Source organism: Gadus chalcogrammus, chromosome 3 (genome assembly GCF_026213295.1).
Source record: "Gadus chalcogrammus isolate NIFS_2021 chromosome 3, NIFS_Gcha_1.0, whole genome shotgun sequence".
Classification (NCBI taxonomy): Eukaryota; Metazoa; Chordata; class Actinopteri; order Gadiformes; family Gadidae; genus Gadus; species Gadus chalcogrammus.
Window position 1 is genome coordinate 13,481,819 of NC_079414.1, and position 27,157 is coordinate 13,508,975.

A 27,157-nucleotide genomic window follows, 5' to 3' on the forward strand; every position below is an offset into this window, starting at 1 on the left:
AATTATTTGACAGAAGTGCAAATGAATGAATAATAATTGAGTATACTTTAAATCGATTTATTTCCCTTAGCATTGATCAAATTGGAAATTTGCATTAAATGGCATTGGAAATGAACAGTGGATCAGTGATCGTCCTGAACATGCAAACATGTGGTATTCAACAGCAGTGAACATCATTTTGTGCCATAAGGAAATCTTGACTGCAATGCTAAAAGTTCATACAGAAGCAAAGTAAGCCATAATACATAACCCACCACCAAAGATGAGCAATTGAAACATAATGATTGACAAGCTCATCAGCCCTAAACTACTAGATGTGTTTGAGTGAAACTACACCAATTGTGATCATGTCCTAGCATCTGTGCAACTCGTTAGGTTTGACTGATTTCAACAATGTTACTAAACGTGATCTAGTATCTTACTGTGTCGAAGCACCCAGATCATTATGTGCAAAACAAAACAGTGATTAACAGTGGCTTTAACAGCATTTGACCCATCTTTATAAACTCATATGGCTTGTTAAAATAGTAGCAGGATTACTAATATACCAATACAATTTCAATCTCTTTCCATCAAGTAGAAACAAAGCAATAAAGTGTATTTTATATAAGGTGAAGCGTTGTGGAAACAATATATCTTTCATTCGGACGGTGAAGGGAAGATATTTGGCAGAGAGCTACGCATTCATAACACAAGAAAAAAGAAGAAGATAATTCAAGGCTGTAGTATTTAAAGGGATACCAATGGCTAGATAATTTCATAAAAGCAATTTTGTTAAAAATGTTGAATATGAATCCCAACGCGTAGGTTGGTCCTCAGTGTAGACCCTCAGGGTAACTGGGGCTCAGATGATTCGCTCTGCACGTCTCCCTCCTCATCGCTTTCCCCGCCGGTGCGACCGATCAGGCGGTTTAGGTTGTAGGGCAGGTCCCCACGTCTAACAAAGACACACGGACACACAATGAGTGCAGAAATCGCAAGGACATCTTAAGAAGTGACATCAGCAGTGCTGATCTATTACAGAGTCAAGGAATAAAACCACAACGGGTATATGCTGTATGACGACAAGTAGATGATGAAGGTAAATGGGGAGAAAGACCGACCGAGGTGTAGACAATACATTCTGCATTACAGAGTATAGATTCTGCAGTACATAGTACACATTCTGGCAGTACAGTGGAAGTACAAATTCTGCATGACAGAGCAGTCATTCTGTGGACCTCAGTACACGTTCTGCAGCGTGTCCTGTTTGAAGGCCTCACCTGAGCTTGCCCCTCAGGGTGCTGACCTCCCGGGTCATGGAGTCGGCCGACTCGCTGACGTCGTCCAGGTCCCTCTGCAGCTTCCTGCGGTTGGCGTTGGCTCGGGTCACCTCCTCCTCAGCCTCCTCCAGCTGGCGCTTCAGCTGCCGCATGCGAGTGTTGAGCTTGTCGGCCTGGACGAGGAGACAGGGTTCAGGGTACGGTAGAGGCACCGGCAGACCCCAGGGTCAGCGAGGGAGGGACACACACACACACACACACACACACACACACACACACACACACACACACACACACACACACACACACACACACACACACACACACACACACACACACACACACACACACACACACACACACACACACACACACACACACAGCGCGGTTGAGGAAGGCTGACCTGGTCTTTGTACTGGTCTGTGTTGCGCTTCTCGTCCTCCACCTGAAGCAGCACTTCCTTCAGCTTCTTCTCCGTCCTGCGGACCTGTCTGGAGGCCTGCTGCCGCTCCCTGACACAGCAACAGCAACACACGGTGAGGAAGAGCAACCAAAACTACCCTTCTTCCTCCTTTCAATTATTTTACTTGTTTGGTTTTATTTATCATCATTGAGACAAATCTACCACCATAGATAATTATTCGTTTTCACCATCGTCTCCATGCACATTTTAACAAATTATTAACTATTTAGAGGCTTTGGCGCATCCTCATCCACCTCCTCATCATCATCATCATCATCAACCAGCCACGGTGCGAGAGTCTGGCCGGCCTCACTCACTTTGACTCCACGTCCAGCTGCTCCTCCACCTGCAAGATCTTGGCCTCCAGAGCCGCGATGGCGGCCTTGTACTTGCTCTTGACAGTCCCCTCCATCTCCCCGAGCTTCAGCTTCAGCTCCTTGTTCTGCCGCTCCAGCTGGATGCGGACCCCCTCCAGGCGTTGGGCCGCGCTGCGCTCCGTGGACACCTCGGTCGTCAGCTGGTCGTTCTGGGACAAGACACACGGCACAGAAGAGCGAGTCAGTGTGTGCGCGCGCGTGCGCATGTGTCTGTATTCCTCCGGTACGTCAGGTATACATTGCTGTACCTATTGTCTTTTAATGTTCACATACAAGTTTTTATTTGTGAAAAAAACGTGTGCCTATCGGTTGGCTCAGGGTTAAGGGGTGGGGTTTGATTTAAGCAATATAAAAATATTTTAAGAAGCCACTGCAGCGGTTCATATACTGAATGTTTTGTTAAAATAATTTACAGCCATGTTTGATCCCGATATCCAAACTGCCGTGTTCGTTTTACATCAAACCCTTGAACAGCACGAAATAAAGCCGTTACGGATTGGTAGCAATTAATTACATTGCAAGATCTTGTTGAACAGCTATTATTCATGAAATTATTGTTCTATTTTTCACATATTTCATGGGCTATTGTCTCTTTACGGACAGGGCAGTGAAGGGACATAGGAAAATGGAGTCAAGAGGAGAGGGAATGACATGTAGCACAGGTGGGAATCTAACCCACATGCCACGACATGTAGTACTACATGGCGTTCCCTCATTTCATTCCCTAATGTCATTGTAGCGCACTAGCGGGTCGAGCCACCAAGCCGTCCTCGTTATAGTTATGAAGGGGAAGCAACTTTATCCAAGCTTATGATTTTAATCTCATTGAAACCACTGATCTTAACGTATTACACTCAATAACAACCGCGACAACTGTAAGTTACGAGACACGCTGCAGCCTCCTTGGCTCACCTGCAGCCCGGTCCTCTTCAGCCGGTCGTTGACCATCTCCGTGTTGACCTGTTCCTCCTCCAGCTCCTCCTCCAGCTGGGCGATACGAGCGTCCTGCCTCCGCTTCTCATCCGCAGCCAGAGACCTGCGGAGAAGAAGCACAGCCATGGTTCAACTTCAGTTTGAAGTATTATGATCCATATAGTTAGAGACAGTACACACACACACATGCATATGAATGCATGCCGTTTTTAATGGATCAATGCATGCAGGATGTTTTGGACGGTGTGGTGTAGCTATTGAAGTGTGTGGTATCATACAGCTTGGTGTTTAAGAGGCTCATCTCCTCCTGAAGCTCATCTCGCTCCGTCTGGGCCTGTCTCTTCGTCCTCTCTGCAGACGCCACGTCCTGAGAGCACAAGACACGAGAACGAGAGCATGAGAAACCAAAGCGCTCCCCCACATGCAACCACATTGGACAGTGGTTGCATGTGCTTTTCTGTTTGACCCTTAACTATATCAATAAAGAAACTAGCATACTCTGGATGGTTTCTCCAAATGGCCTACCCTAACTTGTCTTGCACTTGACACTTCCTACAAGATCACATACATTAAATCATCATGACAAATAGTTTTCACAAGTACAATTTAAATACAATTAAACATACTTTAAGAGTCAGAAACCACTAATACCTCATGTCCAACACATTTTTCTGTCAAGGCACGTGATGGGATGGACAGCGGCTTGTGCTGCATGTAAACAACCAATAAGAGCCCCAGTGTGAGCGCGAAGTGACGTCGGTACCTCCTGGGACTGCATGGCGTCGGCCTCCATGGTCTTCATCTTCTTCTCGTTCTCCTTGGCCTCGTTCAGGGCCTCGTCCCGGGACACGCGCAGCTCATCCGTCTCGCGCATCTGCTCCTTCATCAGCGCCTGGGGGACAGACATGCAGAGAGCATCAGCCTCCGCTCCATGTCCACCCCCTGCGGCTAATGCTAAGCTATGGGCAAGGGCGGTTGGCTCTCTGGTTGGCAGCGTAATGGCAACTTGTAGCGCAGCTAAATCCACACTCATCTCAAAGGCTTCTAAAGTAGCCCTGTTCAGCTCCGTTCATCTTTTTGTTCCCTTGTTGATATCAAGTGAATTATGTTTTTGGGCATTAAACACATGGCTGTTCTACACATCAATCATACCCATATAAATACCCAATTATTAAAGGCTTCTTAACAAGCATTGAAGCCACTGGCTCATAATGGTTCATGCCTAATATGTGACCAGTCATTAAGAAAAATATCGAATAAATAGGCTTTGTGAGATTTGGGGTTTTGCCCAAAATTTGCTTCCCACATAATTAAAGCACAGACATGGTAATAAATTAATGAGTGATTGGGTGTTACCTGGAGCTTCTTCAGGTGCCTGAGGGCCTCATCGCGGGCCTTGTTGGCAGAGTCTATCTGAGCCGCCAGCTCGGCCAGGTCCAGCTCCAGCTTCTTGCGGCCCGACATGGCCTGGGAGCGCTGCCGCCGCTCCTCCTCCAGCTCCAACTCCATCTCACGCACCTGCCGGACCCCAGGCCCACCGTCAGGACCCCCTCGTCACACACACACACACGCACGCTTCACATTTCACTGACTCACTGCTTGTTATTTTTATACTTATTTCTATTCTCCATGTTTTAGTACGTTTCCATCCCGAGCCGAGCACCTGCTGACAGCTTTCTTTAAATAACGTTCCTCTATAGTTGGCATTATAGTATAGTTAGTTACATAGTACAGTACTGTGTAGTATAGCTATACCGTCCACTCTATCCAACGTGAGTGAGTCAGTGAGTACAGTACTGAATGTTAAAGCTATGCCACCCACTCTATCCAACGTAATCGAGTGGGTGAGCACAGTACTATACAGTGAAGCTATACCATCCACTCCATCCAATGTCATTTAGTGAATCTGTACAGTACTGTATAGTGAAGCTATACCACCCACTCGATCCAATACGTGTGAGTGAATGAGTCCTCCGTCTGCCTCACCTGCTTGACCAGGGCCCTCTTCTTCTCCTCCCCCTGCTCGTCGCGGGCCAGCAGGTCGCGGTCGAACTGGGCCTTCATGGCCTGCATGTTGACCTCCAGGCGCAGCTTAGCGTCCTCCGTGGCCTGCAGCTCGTCCTCCAGCTCCTCCAGCTGCACCCGCATCTCCTCCACCTGCTGGTCCATGCCGCGCTTCGCCCGCTCCAGCTCGTGGACCTGAGGTGGAGGAGGAGGAGAAATGTGAGGGGTTTGTACTCCCTTGGTTTAACAGAGGAGATCAGGTACCAGCTTCGGATGGACTATCGATAGCGCCGTCATTTCCTGGAAACTCCCAAGAATCAACCTTTATTTAATACTTTTTAAAACGTTCATTATATCATTGTTCAATGAGGCCCTGTGTCTAACCCTAACCATATCAGGGGAACTACGAAATGCATCTATCAATCAATGTAAAAATGGTTTAGAAAAATAAATAAACGCAACTATAAAGATGAAAATGAAAATATATATACCGTAATTGAAAGAGATAACAAGGACTAAACCCTACATACAAAATATATTTTAAACCAGAGGCGACTTAGCTATGATTCTGATGGCAGTTCCAACCAAAGAAAACAAAATGGCGTGCGTGCGGCTCCTACACTCTTGCCGACGTCGTCCTTGGAGGAGACCAGGTCATCCATCTCGGCCTTGAGCGTCTTGTTGGTGCGGTCTAGCTCGTCCTTCAGGCCCGCCATGGCCTCCAGCTCGCGGGTCAGGGCCAGGGCGCGGGTCTCCTTCTCCCGGGCCTCCGCCTCTGCCCGGTCCCGCTCCTCGGCGTACTTGGTGGAGGTGGTCTTCTCCTCCGCCAGCATCTGGGAGGAGGAGGAGGAGGAGGAGGAGGAGAACGTTGAGGCTTAGTAGGGAATAATCTCATTGAGAAGTATTCAGGCGAGGAAACCAAATTTAAGTCAATGGGAAAAAAATAAAAAATTGGATGCATAATTGTACATTACTTCATTTGTGATTGGAAAATTTATTCAGCAGGAATGCTGAATAAATGCATCACGTTTTCAAACTCGTATATTTAACAGTTTGTGTTCATTCCACCCACACACCTGGTCAAACTTCTTCTGCTTCTTCTCCAGGTTGGAGACGATCTGCCGGAGGTGGTCCTGGTCCACCATGAGGTCGTCCAGCTCCTGCTGCACTCGGGTCTTGGTCTTGTCCAGCTTGTCGTAGGCAGAGCTCCTCTCCTCGAGCTGCTGCACCACCGCCTCCAGCTCCCGCTGCACCCGCTTACGGCCCTCCTCTGAGCCATCCAGGGTCAGCGCCTCCTGCTCCATCTTCTTCTTCATGTCTGCCAGCTGAGAGGAGGAGGAGGAAGAGGAGGAGGGAGAGGGAGAATATAGATTGGGAATTATGTGACTATTTGGATGGCCGGGTCGTTTCATACATCACTGAATGAGCAATGTTTAGTCTTTATAACTACGGATAAGAAAAAAGTGTGTGTGTTTTGATGTAAATGTTTAAGCATTGGCGTAGAAGCTTAAGGTACAGCTCATGAACCTTCCCGTAAGTGGAAGAAATTGTGCCACTAGCAAGTACCGTACAGGTACACACCAAATGTGTTCTGTTTTAATTTGAGGTTAGCCCCTTGAGATGGATCCTGTCCTTTTCCAAGGGGATCCAATAGGAACCGTTTAGAAGCTACACACATAGATATGAACTGACTCATTGTTGTCATGAACCTCAGTACAGGCATTGATGGGTGGAAACACGGGCCTTTCAACAAGCAACCATAGCTCCCGTTCAACTCTTCAAATAACTAACGATAAGAGAAAGAACATTTTAACTTCTTCCACAGCGGAATATTTTTGAGAGGTCTAACGGTAACCTGATCGCAAGGCTCAACCGAGGGGTGAATCAAGAAATGCACACATTTAAAAATCGGTCGATCCTCGAGTTCAACCCGTAGTTCCCGATCAGTACAGTAGTTATATGCTCCTATAACGGCTAGCCGTTGGGAGTTGCTGGACCAGCCCAATTGTCGATCCAGCGATGAAATTCATTTAGTAGTAGATTTCGAGGAGAGGGTTACTGATCCCACCTGCCTCTATGACGTCCTCACAGGACGTGAGCTAACAGTCAGGGTTAGGTGCCTTGCTCAAGGACACCTCGACACTCTGCTAGGAGGAGCCGGGGATCGAACCAACAACCTTCAGGTTACCAGCCAACCCGCTCTACCTCCTGAGCTACTGCCGCCCCAGGCACTAGAGGGTTGGAGGCGGGCTGGTGCCAGTGTATGCACCTGGGGGTGAGGGGTGTGTCTTGGACTGACCTGGGTCTGGAGGGTGGCCACCTGCTTCTCCACGCTCCTCTTGCTCTCCTCCTCCTCCTCCAGCATCTCCCGCAGGTTGTGCTGCTCATCCTCCAGCTGGCGCAGCCGTGTGTTCACCGCCAGCTTCTGCCTGGTCTCCTCTTGAAGCAGCTCCTACACACGCAGACACAGGTGGGCTGAGCAACACAACATCTGGAAGTGTGTCTGTGTTAGGCAAGCTATGTGACTGATAGCTTTTAAATATGGAATATGGAAAGATAATATGGACACCCGTCTGTACCCATGCTAAATGAACAAGAGATGGAGGAGAAAGTTAAAGTAGCCTGAGTGAGTGAGTGAGTGAGTGAGTGAGTGAGTGAGTACCTGTGTATCCGCCAGTGTGGACTCCACAAAGGAGCAGTCTTTGCTGGCCTTGATGCCGTTGCTCTCCGCCGCACTCAGCAGACTGCTGGCGTTATCCAGCTCGGACTACACACAGAGTAACAAATACACGTTGGGATTCCCGATAATGAATGAGCATTACAATGAGAAACCTAGCCTGGGGTTCAACAGGAGGAAACGACTCCACGGTCAATTAGTTCCGACCAAGTAATTTGATTGGACAAGAGGCATTCCATGAGTGCTGATATAGAGTATAACAGCACTGGGACTTTAATGTAGCTTAGATTGCAACAAAGACTAACAAGTTCTGAGACATAACATTTGAGTTGAATTATGAATGGTCTTCAGAAGAGGACGAAGGGAACGTAACGTAACTTAACGTAACGTGTAGACCTATACAAAGTAGCAACCATAATCTGTTGTCGTTTACTACTATTAACTAAAAAAATTGCTTGTAGAACTGTTGCATAAAAGCAATAACACACTCAAGGTCGTGTTGTGGTGATGAATATCAGCACGGCTGTGACTCTCTTCGGCACTCGGCCAAAGGCCTCGTAACTACGACCGAATCACAGCCATGCTGATATTCAGTACAACAGCATTCCCTCTCTTGTGTGATATTGCTTAATCATCATCATCATCATCATCATCCCCCCCCCCCTTACCAGTAACCTTAACGTATCGTCCCTACAGCAGTGAAGTACTCCAGGGTCAAAAATAAAAAAGCTTGCAAGATCAGAAGAAAACTTTTTGGCCTTCCGTCACCCAACGTCTCCCCTCTACTAGCCCAACCCCCATCAGTGATCCCAGCTCCTCCAAGGGGACACTACGACCCTCGATGGGACGCTCACCTGCATCTTGGTCATCTTCTCGGCCAGCTCGGTCCTCTGCCGCTCGCTCTCCCCGTGCTTGACCAGCAGCTCCTGCAGCTGGGACTCGGCCTTCTTCCTGCGACTCTCAGAGTCGCCCTTGCTCTGGGTCAGCGTCTTCATCTCGATCTGCAGCTCGTTCCACTCACTCTCCAGTGCCTGCTTGGTCTTCTCCACTGATGCCTTGTTCTGTAGGGTAAAGCATAAGGACATTGGTTCAACTGAAAGATACATTTTCAATGCCTAGAGCATAGTCTTCTTTTTCGTATGAATAAGAGTCTATCAATTGAAATACAAAAAACACATCCAAAAAGAAGGCATAATGATTTTCACCCTCTTGGCCTGTTCCAGCTGTTCGTTGAGCTCATCAAAGGCCTGGTTGTGTTTTTGTCTCATCTCGCCCATTTGCTGCTCGTAGACCTTCGCCTCATCGTCCAGTGTCTTCTTCAGTTGAGAGACCTCAGTCTCACGCTTAGATCTGAACATGCATCAGAAGTAATGAATGGAAGGCACAGGACAATAGCAGTCCTTTGGTGCACTCTAGTGGTCAGAAATAAATTATTGCAGCTTTCAGTAAACAAGGTAGATAGCTTTCGAGGTCAAAGTTTACAATTACAAATAATCAAAAGACGTACCATAATCATTACTATAAACATTTTAAATATTTCCTATACCTGCTTGAACCACTTAGCGTCACTAGCAATCATTGCACGTTGTCCAGAAGCCACGCCCATCCCCGTACCTGAGCTCCTGCTGGGCGGCGGTGGAGTCCAGCGTGTCCTCGAGCTCCGTCTTCAGCGCCTCCAGCTCCTCTCCCAGGTCCCGGCGGTACTTCTCCGCCTTGGCGCGGGCCTGCCTCTCCAGCTCCAGGTCCTCCTGCAGCTCAGAGATCTGCGCCTCCAGCTCTCGGATATTCTTCTGGGCCAGGTTCTTGGCTGAGGCCTCTTGCTCGATCCTAGAAGGTGACGGCCGCAGAGAAGGAAGAACCATGGGTTAGTCGTTATATATTGTTTTTGTGTCTGAAATCAGTCTTTTTCATTAATCCTTATCTCAGTAGGGTATGGTGAGGCATCTAGGAGCAAACAATATTACAATCACGGGTTACCATTCAGTTCCCTAAATCAAGGTATTCCAAGTGTGACTGGATTACTGTCGTGTCATATGAAAAATAAGTTTCTCCACAGTATAACTGTAGATAACGCTCCAACACATACAGTTACACTGTGGAGAAACATTGGTATGGTTTGGACCGGGCTCCCTAGCTAACCTGGCGATGGCAGCCAGAAGCTCCTCCTCCTTCTTGGCCAGCTGGGCTTTGAGGTCGGCGATCTGAGCCTGGAGGTCTGCGATCTGGTCGTGGAGATCGGTGGAGTCCCCCTCCAGCTTCCGACGGCCCTTCTCCAGCTCCTGCCTCGTCTTCTCCTCCTTCCTCAGGCGGTCTGAGGGACAGAGAATTCAAAACTTGTTTCGCAATAAAAAAAAAATCCTGAGCCTCCTTGTTGCAACGACGGCCACACATGTTGAGGTGTACACAAACACACACACACACACACACAATCACTTACCCTCCAGGTCGGTGATCATGGCTTCATGTTTGTTCTTGAGCTTCTGCAAGCTCTTGGACTTCTCCTCCTCCTCCGCCAGGTTGGTGGTGAACTCTGAGATCCGCTCCTCCAGATGCTTCTTCTCCTGAACACGGGAGGAGAGCGGTCAGGGTGGGACACTCATGACCGAGTCTGAATCACTGAATCACAGTAATTTAGTGTCAAATGTGTCAATCACGCATGTGCCTCATGAATCAGTTTAAAAAGATGACACATAAATGAATTAATCAATTCATGAGTGTATCGCATTTCTTTGATCCAAAAATGTTAACAGTGTAAGCAATTTCATAGTAGCGTGGTACAGAGGCCTCGATAGTGTATTCAACTATAGTCGGCATTTAAACAATGTTGGACTTTTAGAACATGAAGCACAACGTTAAACCACACATAAAAACAAGAATGATAAATCGCATGTCATATCACAATTTTACAAGAATCGCAATACGTGTCGTATCGTCGCTCAATTACCTACTGATTATCCCCCCATATCAACCATTGGACCTGGTAATTACCGAGCAGTACACACGATAAACCAAACAACTTGCATCCCGAGTTCGCAAATTAATTGAAGGAGACCAGTGATGTCATTGTGGTAGAACCTCGCGATTATAAAAGAGCCCTGGACCGACCTTGTTGAGTTTGTTGTTTTGGTCCTCGATCATCATGACCTCCTCCTCGATCTTCTTTAGCTTGGCGTCCGTAGTCAACTTCTCCAGCTGGAGCTTCTGCCTGGCGCCCTCTTCCTCATCCAGCTGCTGCTCCAGCTCCTGCAGGGACAAATGAATCAAAGTTATGGCTCATATTGCAATGGTTGCCTTTTTCTTTTTAAAAAAGTACAAAAATGCTGTAATCCTTCTTTGAACATACACTTCAATAGACATTCTGGTGAAGATCTGAACTTAAAGGGACAAGCTGGATGGGTGGGTTGGAGGGGAAAGCAATTTTGCGCATTATTTGAACATTACCCATTTTTGGGTCAAAATACTGTGAAATATGAGTAATGTTTTATATACGATTGTCAAATGTTGGAAACCAAAAAAAGAAAAAGTTAAATTTCTTCATGTCCATTTTGGCATATTGTTAATAAAAATATATTAAACAAAATAAAAAAGTACAAAAATGTAAAAAACAATGTCATACTTGTAAAATATATGTATTCTATATTCAGTAATAAATCTGTATTAAATATGAGCACTTTAAATATGATATATGAATGACAAATAATTAATGGAATCGTTTTATATGAAGGGGATCAACAGCAGATCCAACATATCTTCCACCCGTTCCCAAACGGGGCCAGACGCCCCCCCCCCCCCCCCACTGACCGTGATGTTGGTCTGCATCTTTTTCCTCTCGCTGCTCATCTGCGTGACGCGCTCCTCCTCCTCCTCGAGGCGGGACTCCAGGTCGTGCAGGATGTCCTCCAGCTCCGTCTTGCGGGCGGCGAGGCGGGAGCGCATCTCCTCCGCCTCGGCACACAGCTCGATCTCCGCCTGCAGCTGCTCCTGAAGGGCCTGCTTCTCCGAGCTCATCTGGGGGAGCGGGGGACAAACACACGTGAGGGACTGGTCCCAGGGAGTGGTCTCATACGGCTCCATGTAGGCTTGTATAGCCATGGTCCTACTATAGCCATGGTCTACTGTAGGCTTCCCCAGTCCTACTATAGCCATGGTCTACTGTAGGCTCCCCCAGCCCTACTATAGCCATGGTCTACTGTAGGCTCCCCCAGTCGTACTATAGCCATGGTCTACTGTAGGCTCCCCCAGCCGTACTATAACTTGGGTTTCATCAAACTGGTTACAGGTGGCTTCATCGTTGCTATTAAAGTGTTTTGGTGTTCATATTCTACACCGAGTCCTGCTTATTAAGTCCATGTGTGTGTGTCTGTCTTTGTATGTCTGTGTGTGTCAGTGTCAGTGTCTTCCCCTCCTGGTCTGTAACCTGCTGCAGTAAGAGTGTGTGGTCCTGGTGCTCATGGCACATACCTGCTGCTGCTTGGACTCAAAGCTCTGGAGCAGCTGCTGGGCCTCCAGCTGCCTCTGCTTCACCTGCTCCAGCTCCTCGTCCTTCGCCAGCATCTCCTCCTCCTGCCGGCTCACCTGCAGCAGGGGCTTCACCTGGGGACGGAGGAGAGGAGGTGTTGGGTGGGCACGGAGGGGACTAATGCCATCCCAGGTGGGGAAAAAGGGTTAAGGTATATGGGAGGAAAGCAAAGAGGGAGTGGGGGTATAAACAGAATCGGACTACCCAAATTAGGAGTAGGTTTGGATCCACCGTGATAAAATTGATGAAGCCAGTGAACAAACACGGGACAGTCACTCAACACACACACACACACACACACACACACACACACACACACACACACACACACACACACACACACACACACACACACACACACACACACACACACACACACACACACACACACACACACACACACACACACACACACACGGTACCTTGGTGAAGAGCCTCCACCACTGCCAGTTCCTCAGCTTCAGGTAGGCCACACAGTTCCTCTGGATGACCTTCATGGCAGTCAGCTGCTGCTGCCGCTTGGTGAACGCTCTGGAGGGAGACAAAAAAGGGGGTGAGCGATGGAACGGGACCTCTTGTAAGACCCATGTCATACAAGCTTTTTGTTTATTGGAAATGGGAGCATGTTCATGGGAGGACACGCGTCCAGACTGTAGGAAGCCTCTTCAGCGAGACAACCAATGTTCAGGAATTTTAACGTCACAATGCAGGCACAAACAGTCGACAAAAAAGGGGATCTCACTGTCGAATTGCATTGACCAATGTTGGATAGTGTTGATACAAACGCAAAACGATACGAGGCCACCTCGTTGAAGAGAGGAAGGGGGCCGTCTCTAGGTGCAAATAATAGGCTTATCAAATGATCTAGGGATAAAGCGGATTGTCCGCGACGAGTACAGGGGGTAGTCTAATGAAGCACTGGAGGTGGGCTCTGAGCGTACTTGCGAGCCACGTAGCCACGGCACCAGGCCTGGAAGTTGATGATGACGTCGGTGACCTTGATGTCCCGCTCCTCCTCCAGGTGGGCCAACACTCCGGCCCGGAAGAACACCTTGCTCTGCCCGATCCGGTACAGGTTAGGGTCCAGCTCCAGGGCTTTGATCTGTCCGGGAGAGAGAAACGGTACTCACTATACGCTCCCCGTCTTCACTCGTGATTGAACGCAAATGATGGAGTAAAAAAATAACGCAAGATAATCTGCAGATAAAAACAATACGTCATACACACCATACGATAAAATGTGATGAATGTCATTTTAGTCTTTATGCACGTTTGACAAATCTCACCATGAGAACACACGCCTGCTTCCCATCCATGAAGCCTTTGGGGATGGAGTTGGGAGTGAGGATCTCATACCTGGAAGACAAAGGACATCAAATGAGAATAAATAAAATGACGCACTGCCCCACCCGCCCGTCTCTCCCTCAGAGTCCGTGCATCCACAAAGTTGGACAGAAAGAAACCGATGCATTGCTTAGGAACTGCTACCGTCATTAGACCTTCTACTTAAATAAAACATACATTTCCGATGAAATCATTTTGTTTGCGATTGTAGCTTCTAAACGTTGGACAACCCTGGGTCCGCCCCGGGTTACCTCTGCCTGAACTCCTGGAAGACGATGCGGTTGGGGAAGCCCTGTCTGCAGATGCGGATCCCCTCCAGAACCCCGTTACACCGGAGCTGGTCCAGGACCAGGTGGGGCTCCAGCTTACCAGCCTGTTGGGGGGGCACGGACACACAGACAAAGAGACAAACAGACCGAAAAACACATTAGAACGTACGCAGCGATACCAAGAAGCTACAATGAGCAACAGTCGGTCTAGACTTAAAACCGCCAACAGGAGTTGATGTGCACCTTCTTCTCGTGGTTGGGGATGATGCAGCGGACGAAGTTGGGGTTGGTGTTCCTCAGGGTGGTCATGAGGTTGGAGAGCTGCTCCTTGTACAGCTGGCCCACCGTGCGGAACATGCCCTTGCGGGTCTTGAAGGCTCCGTGCATGGAGTCCGACATGCCCGCCACCTTGTCCAGGCCCACGATGCGGTCCACTGGGAGCAGAAACACAGGAGGTGTGATGAAGACAGACCGAGGTACAGATGGGACCGTCACAGAGGACACCACTGTGGACATACCCCAGTTAATTCACAAAAAAATAAATAGATAAGCGTAGAAATTCGTCCATGAGGCCGTCATGCGTCGGCCAAACTCACCGTCCCTCCAGAGGTCGGCGATGAATTTGTCCGTTGACTGGTTGAGCAGCGAGGCCACACACTCATTCAGAGGGTCCATGTTCTTCATCAGCCACTCGTCCGCCTTGTAGTCCACCTACCACACAAACAACATGTTCATGTGTATTCATGTGTTCTTCTGTTGAATCGGTCTCTCCTAGGGGAACTCTCGACTAAGATCTGCCATGGTCGAATTGTTTTTTAATATAGGCGGCTAAATGATGCTGAATGATATTTTGTGTTGCCGCATGCTTCATTAGCCTGAAAATAAAACATTTCCATATCGGGGTCTCCCACAGCGTTCTAATGGCGAGGCCCAGCTCCTCTCCTAAACAACAGTCCGCCTCTACAATCGGATTCACTTTTAAACATCAGGAACACAATGATGGTCTCCATGTCTCCCTCTGCATTCAATTTGACAAAAATGATATGCAACTACCTGCTTACATAATATAGGCTTACATAATATACCGTTATTAACCTACTAAAAAAGCACAAGCAAAAGTAACGTAAATAAAAAAAACGCAAGTTAAATTTGCAGAAAATGGGCGTGGTCCATACCTTCCCGGCGTAGTGGATGATGCAGAAGTCCACGTTGTCCTTCAGCTTCTTGGGCTTCTGGAACTTGGGGCTTCCGCCCTGCTCCTGGACCACCTTCTCCACGAAGCTCTTGTCCGTGGCCTTGGGGAACCAGCACTCCTCGTCCAGCAGGGCCAGCACCCCCGGGGGCCCAGTCTGCACACACACACACACACACACACACGATGATGCAAAACTATGTGCAACCATGTGACTTAAGCATCGATGCAAGCAACAATTTGTGAAACTAATAAAATAGCCGTTCTCTCGAACTAAACACCTCAACCCTGTTGAGGTGTTTAGGCCCGTTATAAGTCATACAAACGGCTCTCCGAACCTTGCTCAGCAGAGCTAAGGAAAGTCTTTCGTGAAGCACCTGACAGTTGATCACTAGAGCAGCAGCAGGTTCCCACCGCAGGCAATCGCACTTCCTGATTCTAACCGAAACTGCTGTGGTAATGCCGATCACCGATTTAGACCGTTGTCATGGCGACCAGTGATGCAAACATTTGACAGTTGACGAATGACGATAGATCGACAAGAGGTTGCTGCAGGACAACTTGATTTTAACACTACATGTGCGTGTGACTACAGTGGCAGACTCATAAGGGAGAGGAGTCTTCTCGGATCCAGCGGTCCTGACATGCCATAGCAGAACTTCTGGGGGGGAGGCGGCCTAGCTCCTGGAACGGAAGGCAACGTTCCTGTTTCGTTAAAGAGATTTTCTACCAAACTAACTAAAACTTAACAAGTTGCAAGATGGAGCTTTCAGAAGAGGATTTAAATACATATATCCCTTAAGAGGACATTTTACACACGGTTCATATCAGACCACTAAAGACACTCCGTCTTAAATCGTGGGTTTCCCCGACAGTCTTCAGACTCTTGGAAAAGTTTAATATACCAGTATAGGTCGAATTTGTATTTCGTCCATTAATACGTCGTCCTTCGGGCGAATTACGTGCTTACAGATCCATGCCAACCCGAGCAAAATGATTGGTCGAAAAACAAAACAGAAGTGACCAAAAGTTAAACAACCTCGTTCCTCCAGATTCCTCAGTTCCTCAGTGCTGCTCTCAGACCCTCAGCACGGATTAGTCTCCAATAAAACAACTTTAGAGAGTGAAGGGGAGGAGCTATCTCACCGATCTCTCGATGAGGTCGATGCAGGGCTGCAGGTCCAGGCCGAAGTCGATGAAGCTCCACTCAATGCCCTCCCGCTGGTACTCCTCCTGCTCCAGGACGAACATGGTGTGGTTGAAGAGCTGCTGCAGCTTCTCGTTGGTGTAGTTGATGCACAGCTGCTCAAAAGAGTTCAGCTGGGGGAGGAGGAGAAGGGTTATGAAATACTCTTTAAATAATAATAATAAATAATGACATTGTTCAGTTTAAATTTAACAGGTGGAAGAAGGACCTGGAAATGAAAATTAATTCTAAAGGGTCCATGGTCTAAGAGAGCCTCCTTGACTATAGGGTTGTTAATCAAAGTTCATTTTGAAATTCGCTTCATCGTTTGAGTAATTAAACAATTACTGCTGCTTAATGATGATGATTCAAATTTTAGTTTGCTTTAGCTGACTGCTTGTCAGCTAAAGCAAACACATTAAAGACATCCGTTTAGACTCTGGAAACTTGCGAGGGAATTTGCCATAATTTTAAATATTATATATATATATATATTTGATTATTGGACTGCAAATAATCTTGCGTTTAAGCAATACTTAACTATGAAAAGCAAAAGGCTGAAGGCAGTCCAAAGGGCATTGTTCTTCTGCTCCTTCTTGTTTTATTGCTATGATATGATGTGACACATCACCACTCTACGGCAGTGCCTTCCAAGCAGACACATTGGCGTTTGCATGTAGGTGTTCCATGTCATGTCCTACAACTTCTTAGTGTTTGTGCGTGGAATGTACGCTTTGGTTAGCGGTGTGCCCTGGCCTAGAACCCTCCGGCCTACGTTACAAGCGACCTCGTTGCCGTCGTCCCGTACGGTCGCGGGCCCCCGAAAACCGTACCTCGAAGATCTCAAAGCCGGCGATGTCCAGGATGCCGATGAAGGAGGCGCCCTGCCTCTTGGTCTTGTCCAGGGCCTTGTTGATCCTCATCACCAGCCAGCGGAACATCCTCTCGTAGGACGCCTTGGCCAGCGCCTCCACCGCAAACTCTGCCTGCTCCTGGGTCTGAGCCTTCTGCACGTAGTCCCGTCCCACCTGCGGTGCGGAGAGCGACAGACGGGTCGTTCCTGAGTAACGCACACCGGCCTCGAGTCCAAGAGAACTACGTCTCAAGCAATCTGAGGGGAAATGCCCCGGAGTCCATGTGCCCATTGGGTTGAGTGTACTGGTCTTTCGGTGGAGTCCCTTAAAGTGCGGGTACCTACCTTGATTCTGGGGGACAGGATGGCCCGCGTGAAGTCAGTCACGTTCATCCCCAGCAGGTGGCAGACCTTCTGGGCCGCTGCAGGGCAGAAGAGGGCGGTTCAGTTGGGTATCATGCAAGCAGAGAGCGGTGCGAGTGCCTGTGGGTAGTGCTAAATAGGTGCTTCTGCATGTCCATGGATCAGTGTGGTGCGGGTACCGGTATCATCAGGCATGGAGGCCTGGTCAGAGTGACGTTCCTTCTTGAAGCTCATGTTCCCCAGCTGAAGCACAGCAGAGATCACCTTCATCAGGCCTGGCCGACAAGAACACAAGAACGTATCGTCAAGAGACACATGAGCTGAGCGTGGACACCTTATGATACAGAGGCAGACTGTTGTCAAGGGAAAAACGTACCTGTTCGCTCCTCCTCCGGGACGCTCATGATCTCGAAGGCCTCCATGGTCTCGTTGAACAGGTCCTGGTCCTGCTGGCCTGGGATGGTTGAGTTCCCGTTGGACAGGAAGCGGTACTTGCTGTAGTCCTCCAGACATAACTCGGCTTCAAAATAAAAGCACATTTTGTTATCCCGAGTATACTAATACCTACTGTATATACGGTTTCAATTCATCAAATGCATTTCAAAAACAAAATCGAAAAACTATTTTAAATAAAATTATCCAGTGCACAATCATAAGCATTGAGCCTTTGGGAGAACCCTGGTTTTCTCTGTGACCATCGGTAAGGGCTTACTGCGCAGCTTATCCCCGGCTCCGGTCAGCATATAGTAGAAGATGTGGAAGCTCCTCTCCTCTTTAGCCTGACGGATGGCCCGAGACTTCTCCAGCAGGTCTGGCATCACGCTGGTTAAGGACGTAATCAGGCCAGACGCCGATTCAGTCAGAATTATCATTAAAAAGCAGGCGCTTAGCAAGAAGAAATTACAGGGTTGACCCTATGGCACTTCAAGGATACAAGTCTCGATGTTGGCTCCAACGATGTATCCGTTGACGTCAAAGTTGATCCGGATGAATTTCCCCTATTCCGGAACAAAAACTGCTTTGAAACATTGGCGTTGTGATGTGTTGGAGATACTGACATGAAAACACCCAAAAGTTGCTAGAGATAAGCCTCTGTATGTGTCCATTATGAATTCAGAGCACTTATTTCATTCTGACCAAGGCATCTCTTTTCTGATTGGTTCGGGAAATCAATCTAATGCGACACTTCTTAAGGGTGGTAAAATTTAGGGAGGGAGGGAGCAGATCCTAGCTACAGGAGTTTAGTGGAAGGACTTTAAGGCCACACTTACAAATCTCGAGGAGTTATCATTCTTGACCGTCTTGGCGTTGCCGAAGGCCTCCAGGATTGGGTTGGCCCTCAGCAGCTGTTTCTCCAGCTCCCCCTGAGCACGGAGCGGGAGATCACAACACAACTCAGCAATCGCAGCGTCCATTTCATTGGACGTCAAGTTCACTCTAGCAGAACTAAGTAGTGGAAGTGAAGTCAGAATTTTCGGAACTGAAATTTTTTATTTGTCGTGCTTCATATTTTTGACCTTTTTGACCTAGGTTAGTATTTCTTGTCCCAGAACAGATGTATTTAGATCTTAATGAGTTAAAGAACAAGAATCTTGTTCACACATATTTTCTTCCACTAGAAATACCAAACTTCTTTCCAAGTTCATAAATCTGAAGTACAATAAAAATATTTTTTTAACATTCTGACTCCAATTACAATACTTCCGAGGGAAAATAGAGGCTTCAATTTCCGTCACCTTTGCGTCAACGTTAAATGACTGTGAGAGCAGTGGCGTTAATCATGCTTGCAAGCACACTACGCATCATGCATGTATTACGCACAACACGCACGCTCGCACACGCATTGCGCACACACACACACACACACACACACACACACACACACATGCACGCAAGCGCTTCGATAAAACGGGTAAGGACACGCGGTTCAACCACACAGACAGACACACAACCACCCCTATTCCCCAAACCAGGTCCATGCAGGCCCATAACAAAGAGAGCATTTGATCTGTTCGATGGCGTGACTTAATAATAATTCCTCTTGAAAACACAGACCGAAAAAGCCGTTTATGATTTGGCGCATATGCAAAAAGCTGTTTATCATGCAGCGTCAGAGATGGACTCACTTGTGACAGAACTGCGCTGCCCTAGAGGTAGAAGGAGAAGAAAGGGTGGATAATTTAACACTTTGTAACAAACTCTTCCCTCAGTTTGCATGAGTACACCACTACGAACTGCAGTCAGGCTCAGTGACATAGAATAACGCAGATAAGACTTCAGTAGATTGCATATATTGTGAACTTTAGAACAAGCCATACATGACGGGATAAGTCCAGTCAGACATTCATACACCCACACAGACATCCCCAGCCCCACACACGCATTGCTCCTCGCTGGAGTCCTGGTCACTGCAGGACAGGCAAGTATGGACCTGAAAGGGGAATGTTGGCTGAGCTGCTTCCCTTATCAGAACAGACCAGAGAGTTGAAAGTGTGGCAAAAAATGAAACTGCTACATGTAAAATAATAAAGAAAACCGAACTGAAAATGGAATACAGACAACATTTTACAGAGGACACTGAACAGAGATGCACATTTAAAAAACAACCAAATGTAAGAATGTAATTGGTACAGGCCATGGCCCTGTGCTTGTTTTCCTACTGATTACCCCCTGTGGATGTCCAGGTTCAATTCAATCTTTAGGACGACACCCAGTTGGGTATAAAAAAAAGTGCCTAAGGTTCCTCAATGCTTTTCAATAAAAGACGAGAAATAAACTAAACTTGAAAACAAACCTACATTTTCCTACAATAGATTTGCATTTCTGATGGAGAATACCTGATATATGTCTGACATCTATGATGCATACTATTTTATACAACCACACCTTTAGCATAAACCTAGAGATGGTTTGACACATCAGTTGTAGCCTTTGAGCCTTAATGCGTTTGTCGTCTCTCTGATGAAAACAAAGAAGAGAGTTAACTGACAACTTCCTCAATAGAAATATTTGTCAAAAAAAAAGACCACTTCCCTTTTTTATTAAAAAAACATTCATCATGACCTAAACATTATAGGGCACAGTGGTCCTATTTATCAAAAAAATAAATAACTGATGTAGATTTCACATGTAGGCATCAACATACCGTGTGTGGACATGCCGTCAAACTAAAACACACGGTTCTGTACCCACCTGGTCTCGCTTGGACTTGAAGGACGAGGCGACGTGGGCCAGATACTGGATCACTTTCTTTGTGTTCTCCGTCTTTCCCGCGCCAGACTCCCCTCTGAGCCGAACAAGGACAACGGTACATGTGTGAACGTCGAACGGTGTAAAATCAAAGCCGGTTAATCAACGGAGCCACTACGTATACAATGGCTGAGAAACGTGCGATTAAAATGAAAATGAGTTTGATTTAGTTTCTGAAAAAACCTAATTTGGCTAGAAAGGTTGTCACAAGAGAAATCACTTACGTGCAAAGGATGGACTGATCCTCCCGATCTAGGGAAGATATACAGATAGTATCACTCAGTAGGCCAGTTCATACATAATCCTGTTTGCCCAGTTTGTAAACAGCTGGCACAGCTGTGGCAAAGAATGTAAGACAAGCAACGCAGAAAAAGAATAAGGCAATAATACATTTCTAAACCAAGATTCCTGATAAGAAAAATAAAAAAATAAAAAAAGTAATAAATCTGCCAAATTAAATCATGCGTAAATATACCGTACACATCTTATCTACTTATCGCCAATAAACATTCACCTTATTCGACAGATAAGCACTGCACTATGTACTATGCACTATGTTAGTGGATTCTTATAATCAAATCTACACAGACTAGAAATATCCCATGATGATCTAGTCAACAACCTGGGCAGATGACTAGCTTGATCACATGCCTCACCAGGGAAGCCATTGTTTGTCTTGTAAACGATTAAACTCCCTGGGGATCCATCAGAGACTTATTGAATGGTAAGTACATCTTGGTGATCTTGTATCCTACTAAACACCCTAACAACCCATTGAAGAGACTTTTGGAATAGAAAGCCTTGTCGTGAGAGACTGAGTGAGTGAGTGAGTGAGTGCATGAGTGCATGAGTGCATGAGGCAGGTGTGCATGAGTGCATGAGTGCATGAGTGCATGAGTGCATGAGTGCATGAGTGCATGAGGCAGGTGTGCGTGTGTATAGCAGCCAAGAGACCTACCCTGCATCATGCTCCTGTAGGAGGTGTCAGTGATGGCATAGATGTGGGGGGGCATCTCGTGCCTCTTCTTGCCCTTGTACATGTCCACGATGTCCTCTGTGTAGATGGGAAGGTACTTGTAGGGGTTGATGACCACGCAGAACAGACCCGAGTACGTCTGGTGTGTGGAGGGGGGGGGGGGGGGGGTGGGGAATAAGACGCGTGCCCGTCAATGTTTGACCTCTTGTTGATGGGCCTTTTAGGATGGTATAGTCAGTGTGGTTGTCGTGAACTAACTAGGCAATGTCGTCCCAGGGTAACGGGCGTGAGTGTGTGCGTGAACTCACGTAGATGAGTCCAGAGTAGTATCGCTCCTTCAGGTTGTGGAGCACTGAGGCTTCGTTGAGGCAGGTGAGCTCCGCCATGTCCTCCACCTTGCTGAACTTGGGCGGATTCATCTTCTGGATGTCGTCCTTGTTGACTTTGATCTGAGAAGTGGGGGAGAATGGAAACGTTTTGGGACTGGTGCTTGGTATATCCTGGTCCCCCGAATGTAGATTAGAGAACGTATTCAACAAGCAATGGTTAACTTCGTAAGAGAACTCATGTGGCCGAGAGTTTTAACTGTGTGTTATTGAACAGGAATTAACTACGACTATGGCTAGAGACCGGGCCTGTAGGAAAAAAATAAAAAATAAATTAAATTTGAGAAACTTACTCAAATATTTTTTGCATACCTGGTTGAGCAGGGTGCTTGCTCCCAGTCACACCTCCCTAAACCAAGCTTCTCATTTTGCGACGCCTGACGTTTATGGTAACTGGTGATGCATTGATAGGGGTTTCTTGCACACAATAGCATGCAAGCTACACTTTTTTTTTTTTTTCTCAATGGTGCGTTTTATTATCCATCCGTCTTGGAGGTCCGAGGACGTTGCCTAGCGACACGCATGAACACGCCCCTTTTCCTCGGACGGCGAACTTGCTAGCTCGGATGAACTCAGGAGGCCGAGCAAAATTCCGAGACAGAATTCAAGATGGCTGCGCCCAGTGTGACTTTAAGCATGAACTGTTTTCATTGTGCTTTGAGCGCTTTGGTGGTTCAAATGGCAATTTCAATCACTCCTATTACTGCAATACCTTACTGCGTCTGTATCTCTGCCTATGGCTTATTTTGGAGCGCCTGGTACTCTGCCAATGCTAACAGCTTTCCAGGTGGCGTCCATGTTTTCCTCCGACGACCGAGCGAAACATAATAAAACGATTGAAGGGTGGGCGTGACGTCACATCCGAGGGCCCAGTCGGTTCACAGAGAATACAAAAACGCACCATAAGTGACCACGTGTAGACATGCATTCTGCACTAAACCTCAACCAAACCCTTCAAATACACAGCAGGCTGCGGACCACGCCCATTGACGAGACCCCACCGAAGCCCTGTCGGCTCACCTTCCTGCCCGAGTCGCACAGCTCCACCACACACTCATCCCCGCTCTCCTCCTTCAGCGAGCCCGCCTCGAAGCCGCTCTTCTCCGCTGGCACCCACACCAGCTTCTTGGTGGACCAGTCGGCCTGGGCCATGGGGTCGCTGTCCGCCCCGCGCTCCCCATACAGGAACTTGTTTGCATCCGTCATGGTGGCTTCAGGACAGAGAGGAAGAGGGAGAGTTACCGCAGGAAATTCAAATCACACAGAATTTAGGAGCCCAACGTTTTACACAGTTGCCGGGTTAAACAACCCTACGTAATGTCGATCAGAGTTTGAAGTGAGATTGTCCTTTAACCGAGTTTGCATGGCCTCGGGATTTCGTGGCATAATGGTTTTAGTTTTTAGTTGTTGTTTTTTAAGGTATAAGACTTGAAACAGTTAAAAAAATTATCCTGAATGAAAATACAGCAGGGAGAGCACACTCTTAAGTGTCCGACTCGTTCTTGGGGAGTGATGCTATGCAGGGTGCTGATGGCATAGCATCAACGGCTGGATGTGGTTCTACGAGCATGCAAAAGAGAACTGCCTCCTCAAAGGTTAGGCATGTGAGAGCTACCATGAGGAAATGCAAGAACAGGGAGCCTAACGACACCACACAGGAAACATGTGATATGCCCTGAAAAACAACACTAGCCACGTTATGTGGAATAGGTTGCCCTAATGCTTACAATTGTGACGTGAAACTAGGTCAAACTTATGTTGGATAATGAAGAGGAAGTTATATTAGAAAACATGTTGGGGATTCCGTTTTTTGCAATTTGGAACTGAAAAAAAGAAAACAGTCATGGTGCTTTTACACCATGACTGTAATTTGAGTCAGGTTCAAACCTGTTGTTAAAACCGTGCGCTTAAAAACACGTTCTTGCCAGCAGACGGTACTTTTCCAACATGAAATATCACTACCAGCAAGTTTTACATGCATTGCCTGTATTGTAGCCCTGCATTCAAGAAAATAACTACTGGCATTCATTAAACTACTAGTACTGGCATTGGTAAAAATACACGCAATTTCCCATCATTTCCTCCATAGGTCAATCATTCCTCCTTGATAGCAATAATTGCATCCTACTTGAAGATAACAGACCCTTGCCATCAGAACAACAGCTTCCATAAATGAGTGTATTCGGTATCGCCGACACCCTTGACACACAAGTCGTTTTATCAAAGTATTCATTTATTTTCTGGGGTGATTAAGTCATGTCTATATGCCGCCTTCGATCGAAAATGAAGGGATTGAACAGGGACCATTTCAAACCGTGTACAGCTCTCCATTGCACACATCCCTGACTTCCTGGTAGGAACAGTCCCTGCTGCTCACCCCCTCATTAGAGTTGGGATTAGACACAGTCTCTATACCGTCTCCAAACAGCGGTAACCCTTACCTTCCTGCTGTCCTGTGGTTATCCCAATGATACATCCCAACTGTTAGTCTGACAATTCATTACGGTCACAAATCCCTCTTTGATTAAGCCATAAGATCCTTTTTTCGATTTATCATTTCAAAATCGATAGATTGAGTCATTAACACTGACGAATCCCTTTTGCAAGTTAACAGAAGAGCAATTTTGTGGCCTAAATAAGCTTGCAAATGTGTTGGGGGGGGGGGGGGGTATAAATCAGACTTTCAAATTATAGTCAACTAGCAGCAAAAGGACAATCACAGAATAAATCAATGAGGTGTTCAAACACCAGGAAAGCACACCATGTGACCTATATCCCGATACGGCTGGAGATGAGACATCTGTCCTCATACCTCAACACCCATAGCATGACAATACATCTGGCCACAGGTTACAACACAGCTAGGTTGACTGGGCGGAGGGGCTGGGGACACTGGCAGACAGAGGGGGATACGGGGTAGGAAGCAGGAGGAAGGAATGTTTAGAGCAAGTTGGGGCAAGGAGGGAGAAACCTTCTCATCCAGTGCCACGCCCAGCAGAGAATTGCTCTGCTAAAATAACCTATTTTCTTTTGATCAATACAAGCCTGATTGGTTTCATAGTCTCTACTAATTTTGACCGCTGTAACAAACAAGTGAAGACAATGTATAGAACTGTACATTATAGTTACATCATATAGAACTTTATATTAGAACAGGCGGTTCGTAAACAATACTGCATAAAAACAAAAACACAAGAAAAGCCTCAGCAAATGAATGGCCAATCTCCCAACTATGCACGTGTGTGAATGAGTTTGAGCATGTCAGATTAGTTATTTCTATCCAATAAGAAGAGGATGATTGCTGTCTCAACCGGTCGAGACAAGAGTGAGTGTGCGTTTACACAGGGAGATAAACAGATAAGTGTAAGATGTCTTCTGTGTTTCTCTCTAAGCACCTTATGTGATCAGCCCGTGTAAAGTCGGGGAGGGAGGGAGGGAGAATGGGGGGGGGGGGGGGGGGGGGGCAGACTGTTGCTTAATATCATGTGCCCTCAGGGCCAGAGAGAGAGAGAGAGAACGAGAGTGAGAGACAGATAAAGAGAGTGAGTAAGAAGGGGAGAGAGATTTGTAGCCTGAAGAGGAGGCACGGCCACCATTAAATTCCACTGAACTATGACAGGCGAAATCCGTCAGAAACGACGAGAAGCCTATGAGATGACAGACGAGAAGAACACTGTGGTCGACGGGCGGGGACCTCAAGTTGTAACAGGACATGATGAAAAACTGCAGAGGACCAAGTTCCTCAGGAAGTTGCTACGGTTTGAGCATTCAACCACACAATGCGTGCGTCTGCAAGACTACAAGCACCGCGATGAAGAAACACGTATGCATTTCTCATCCAACGCAAGCCAAACGAACGGTGGAATCTGGCAACGCACATGCAATAGCAGTGGGCAGCAACAGGTCTCTGTTGCCTCACACAGGAGGTCATACAACCATCCTCCTCCAACTGCTTTCGCTCTGGCTGGAAGCAGTAATACCACGGGAGCCTTGCCATCCTTTCATTAGGAGGCCTGACCTTTGAACCCGTGGCCCAGTCTGTAGTCTTGGTTGATGCATTGGAATATAAAAGGGAGTGTATCAAATAAAATAAAAACTATGTTAGAGGGGAACAGCTTTGTATAAATGTAGAGATGGACAACTTTAAAAGGTGACTTAATGACCCTACATTTCTGGCCTCCCTCTCAGTCCGTTCTTTCTCTGCGGCCTCCTGTTCCTGGAGCAGGTCCAATCCCTGCTTTACATGTGACACATCAGCGACCAGGAGCCTGCCAACTGCAGGTTAGGATCCACCATGGTTCAGGAGCGATGCTAAGTGAGGTTTCTCTGACTGCTTCAGGACTACTGCCTTTTTGTTAGTGTGCGAGTACGTGTGCGTGTGTAGGGAGGCTTCGGGTGGTCAACTATAGTTTTGAGAATAAAATGCATTTTGAAAGAAATAACATAGGCCTTTACACACCCACGCATGTCTTTATCACATAGTCTTGTTATATAGACAATTATATATCCTCAGGGTAGACTGGGTGCATGCAGGTTCACTACTTGCCAAACTTGCTTGCAGATACACGTCCTTCAAATAAGTCACAAACACGAGATGCAGACGGAGGAATGTCTCGATCCACACACGGCAATGAATCACATTACAGAGAGCAGAAACCATACATGTAAAACATTAGCGCGCACCTGCAGTTCCTTATAGTTTGAACAGGAAACAAATGGCTGGGTGGTAGGCCTATTTGACGATCGAGGGGTACTTTACTCGTCTTCAACAGGTAGAAAGCACTTTGTGTTGAGGATTATAGTTAGTTGGGCTAGCGAAGTTTAGAAAAAAACAACAACGTATGCATTTAGTTACCTTGTGTTCAGCGTCAAGCACTGCGAGAGAAGTCGGCCGCTCGGTTTTGCGTCAGTGTTGTTAAGAAGCCCTGCACCACCACGCTTTGAATGTCACACAACACAAGCGACTCAACGCATGGATCTCTCCGACTCGTTCTCTGTCTATCTTAAAGATTCCTCCGAGCTGCCTGTGTGTGTCCGTGTTTGTTTCATGCGGTCGAGCTGTACAGGCGTTACACTCGGCGAGGATGGTAGGCTCGACGGGCGG

At 47.1% G+C, this 27,157-nt stretch overlaps 1 protein-coding gene across 1 annotated transcript; it reads right to left on the minus strand.

The window, feature by feature from the left end:
- Positions 1 to 41: 41 nt before the first annotated feature.
- Positions 42 to 27,157, minus strand: myh9a (myosin, heavy chain 9a, non-muscle). The gene is made up of 43 exons (XM_056586068.1): positions 26,909 to 27,157; positions 23,074 to 23,264; positions 21,976 to 22,116; positions 21,650 to 21,806; positions 20,916 to 20,943; positions 20,635 to 20,728; positions 19,569 to 19,589; positions 18,714 to 18,806; positions 18,377 to 18,440; positions 18,155 to 18,253; positions 17,819 to 17,962; positions 17,622 to 17,717; positions 17,425 to 17,501; positions 17,060 to 17,254; positions 16,187 to 16,360; positions 15,024 to 15,197; positions 14,445 to 14,559; positions 14,092 to 14,282; positions 13,831 to 13,952; positions 13,522 to 13,591; positions 13,177 to 13,337; positions 12,658 to 12,766; positions 12,178 to 12,309; positions 11,518 to 11,724; positions 10,822 to 10,959; positions 10,154 to 10,277; positions 9,856 to 10,027; positions 9,331 to 9,543; positions 8,922 to 9,066; positions 8,571 to 8,777; positions 7,702 to 7,806; positions 7,339 to 7,491; positions 6,116 to 6,364; positions 5,660 to 5,872; positions 5,022 to 5,234; positions 4,392 to 4,553; positions 3,799 to 3,927; positions 3,314 to 3,402; positions 3,015 to 3,138; positions 2,043 to 2,251; positions 1,666 to 1,774; positions 1,263 to 1,435; positions 42 to 937 (listed from the first exon to the last, which is right to left on the minus strand). The coding sequence occupies exons 2-43, from the start codon at positions 23,257 to 23,259 to the stop codon at positions 829 to 831; spliced, it is 5,886 nt and encodes a 1,961-aa protein (XP_056442043.1). The 5' UTR covers positions 23,260 to 23,264; positions 26,909 to 27,157; the 3' UTR covers positions 42 to 828.

Bases quoted from the DNA above. Each gene is read 5' to 3' on its own strand.
- myh9a (XM_056586068.1), bottom strand. From the start codon at position 23,259: ATGACGGATGCAAACAAGTTCCTGTATGGGGAGCGCGGGGCGGACAGC. The intron at 16,361-17,059 runs GTACGGTTTTCG...CTCCTCCCCCAG, and splicing joins CCGGCTTTGAGATCTTCGAG to CTGAACTCTTTTGAGCAGCT. The intron at 12,767-13,176 runs GTACGCTCAGAG...GTCTCCCTCCAG, and splicing joins CGTGGCTACGTGGCTCGCAA to AGCGTTCACCAAGCGGCAGC.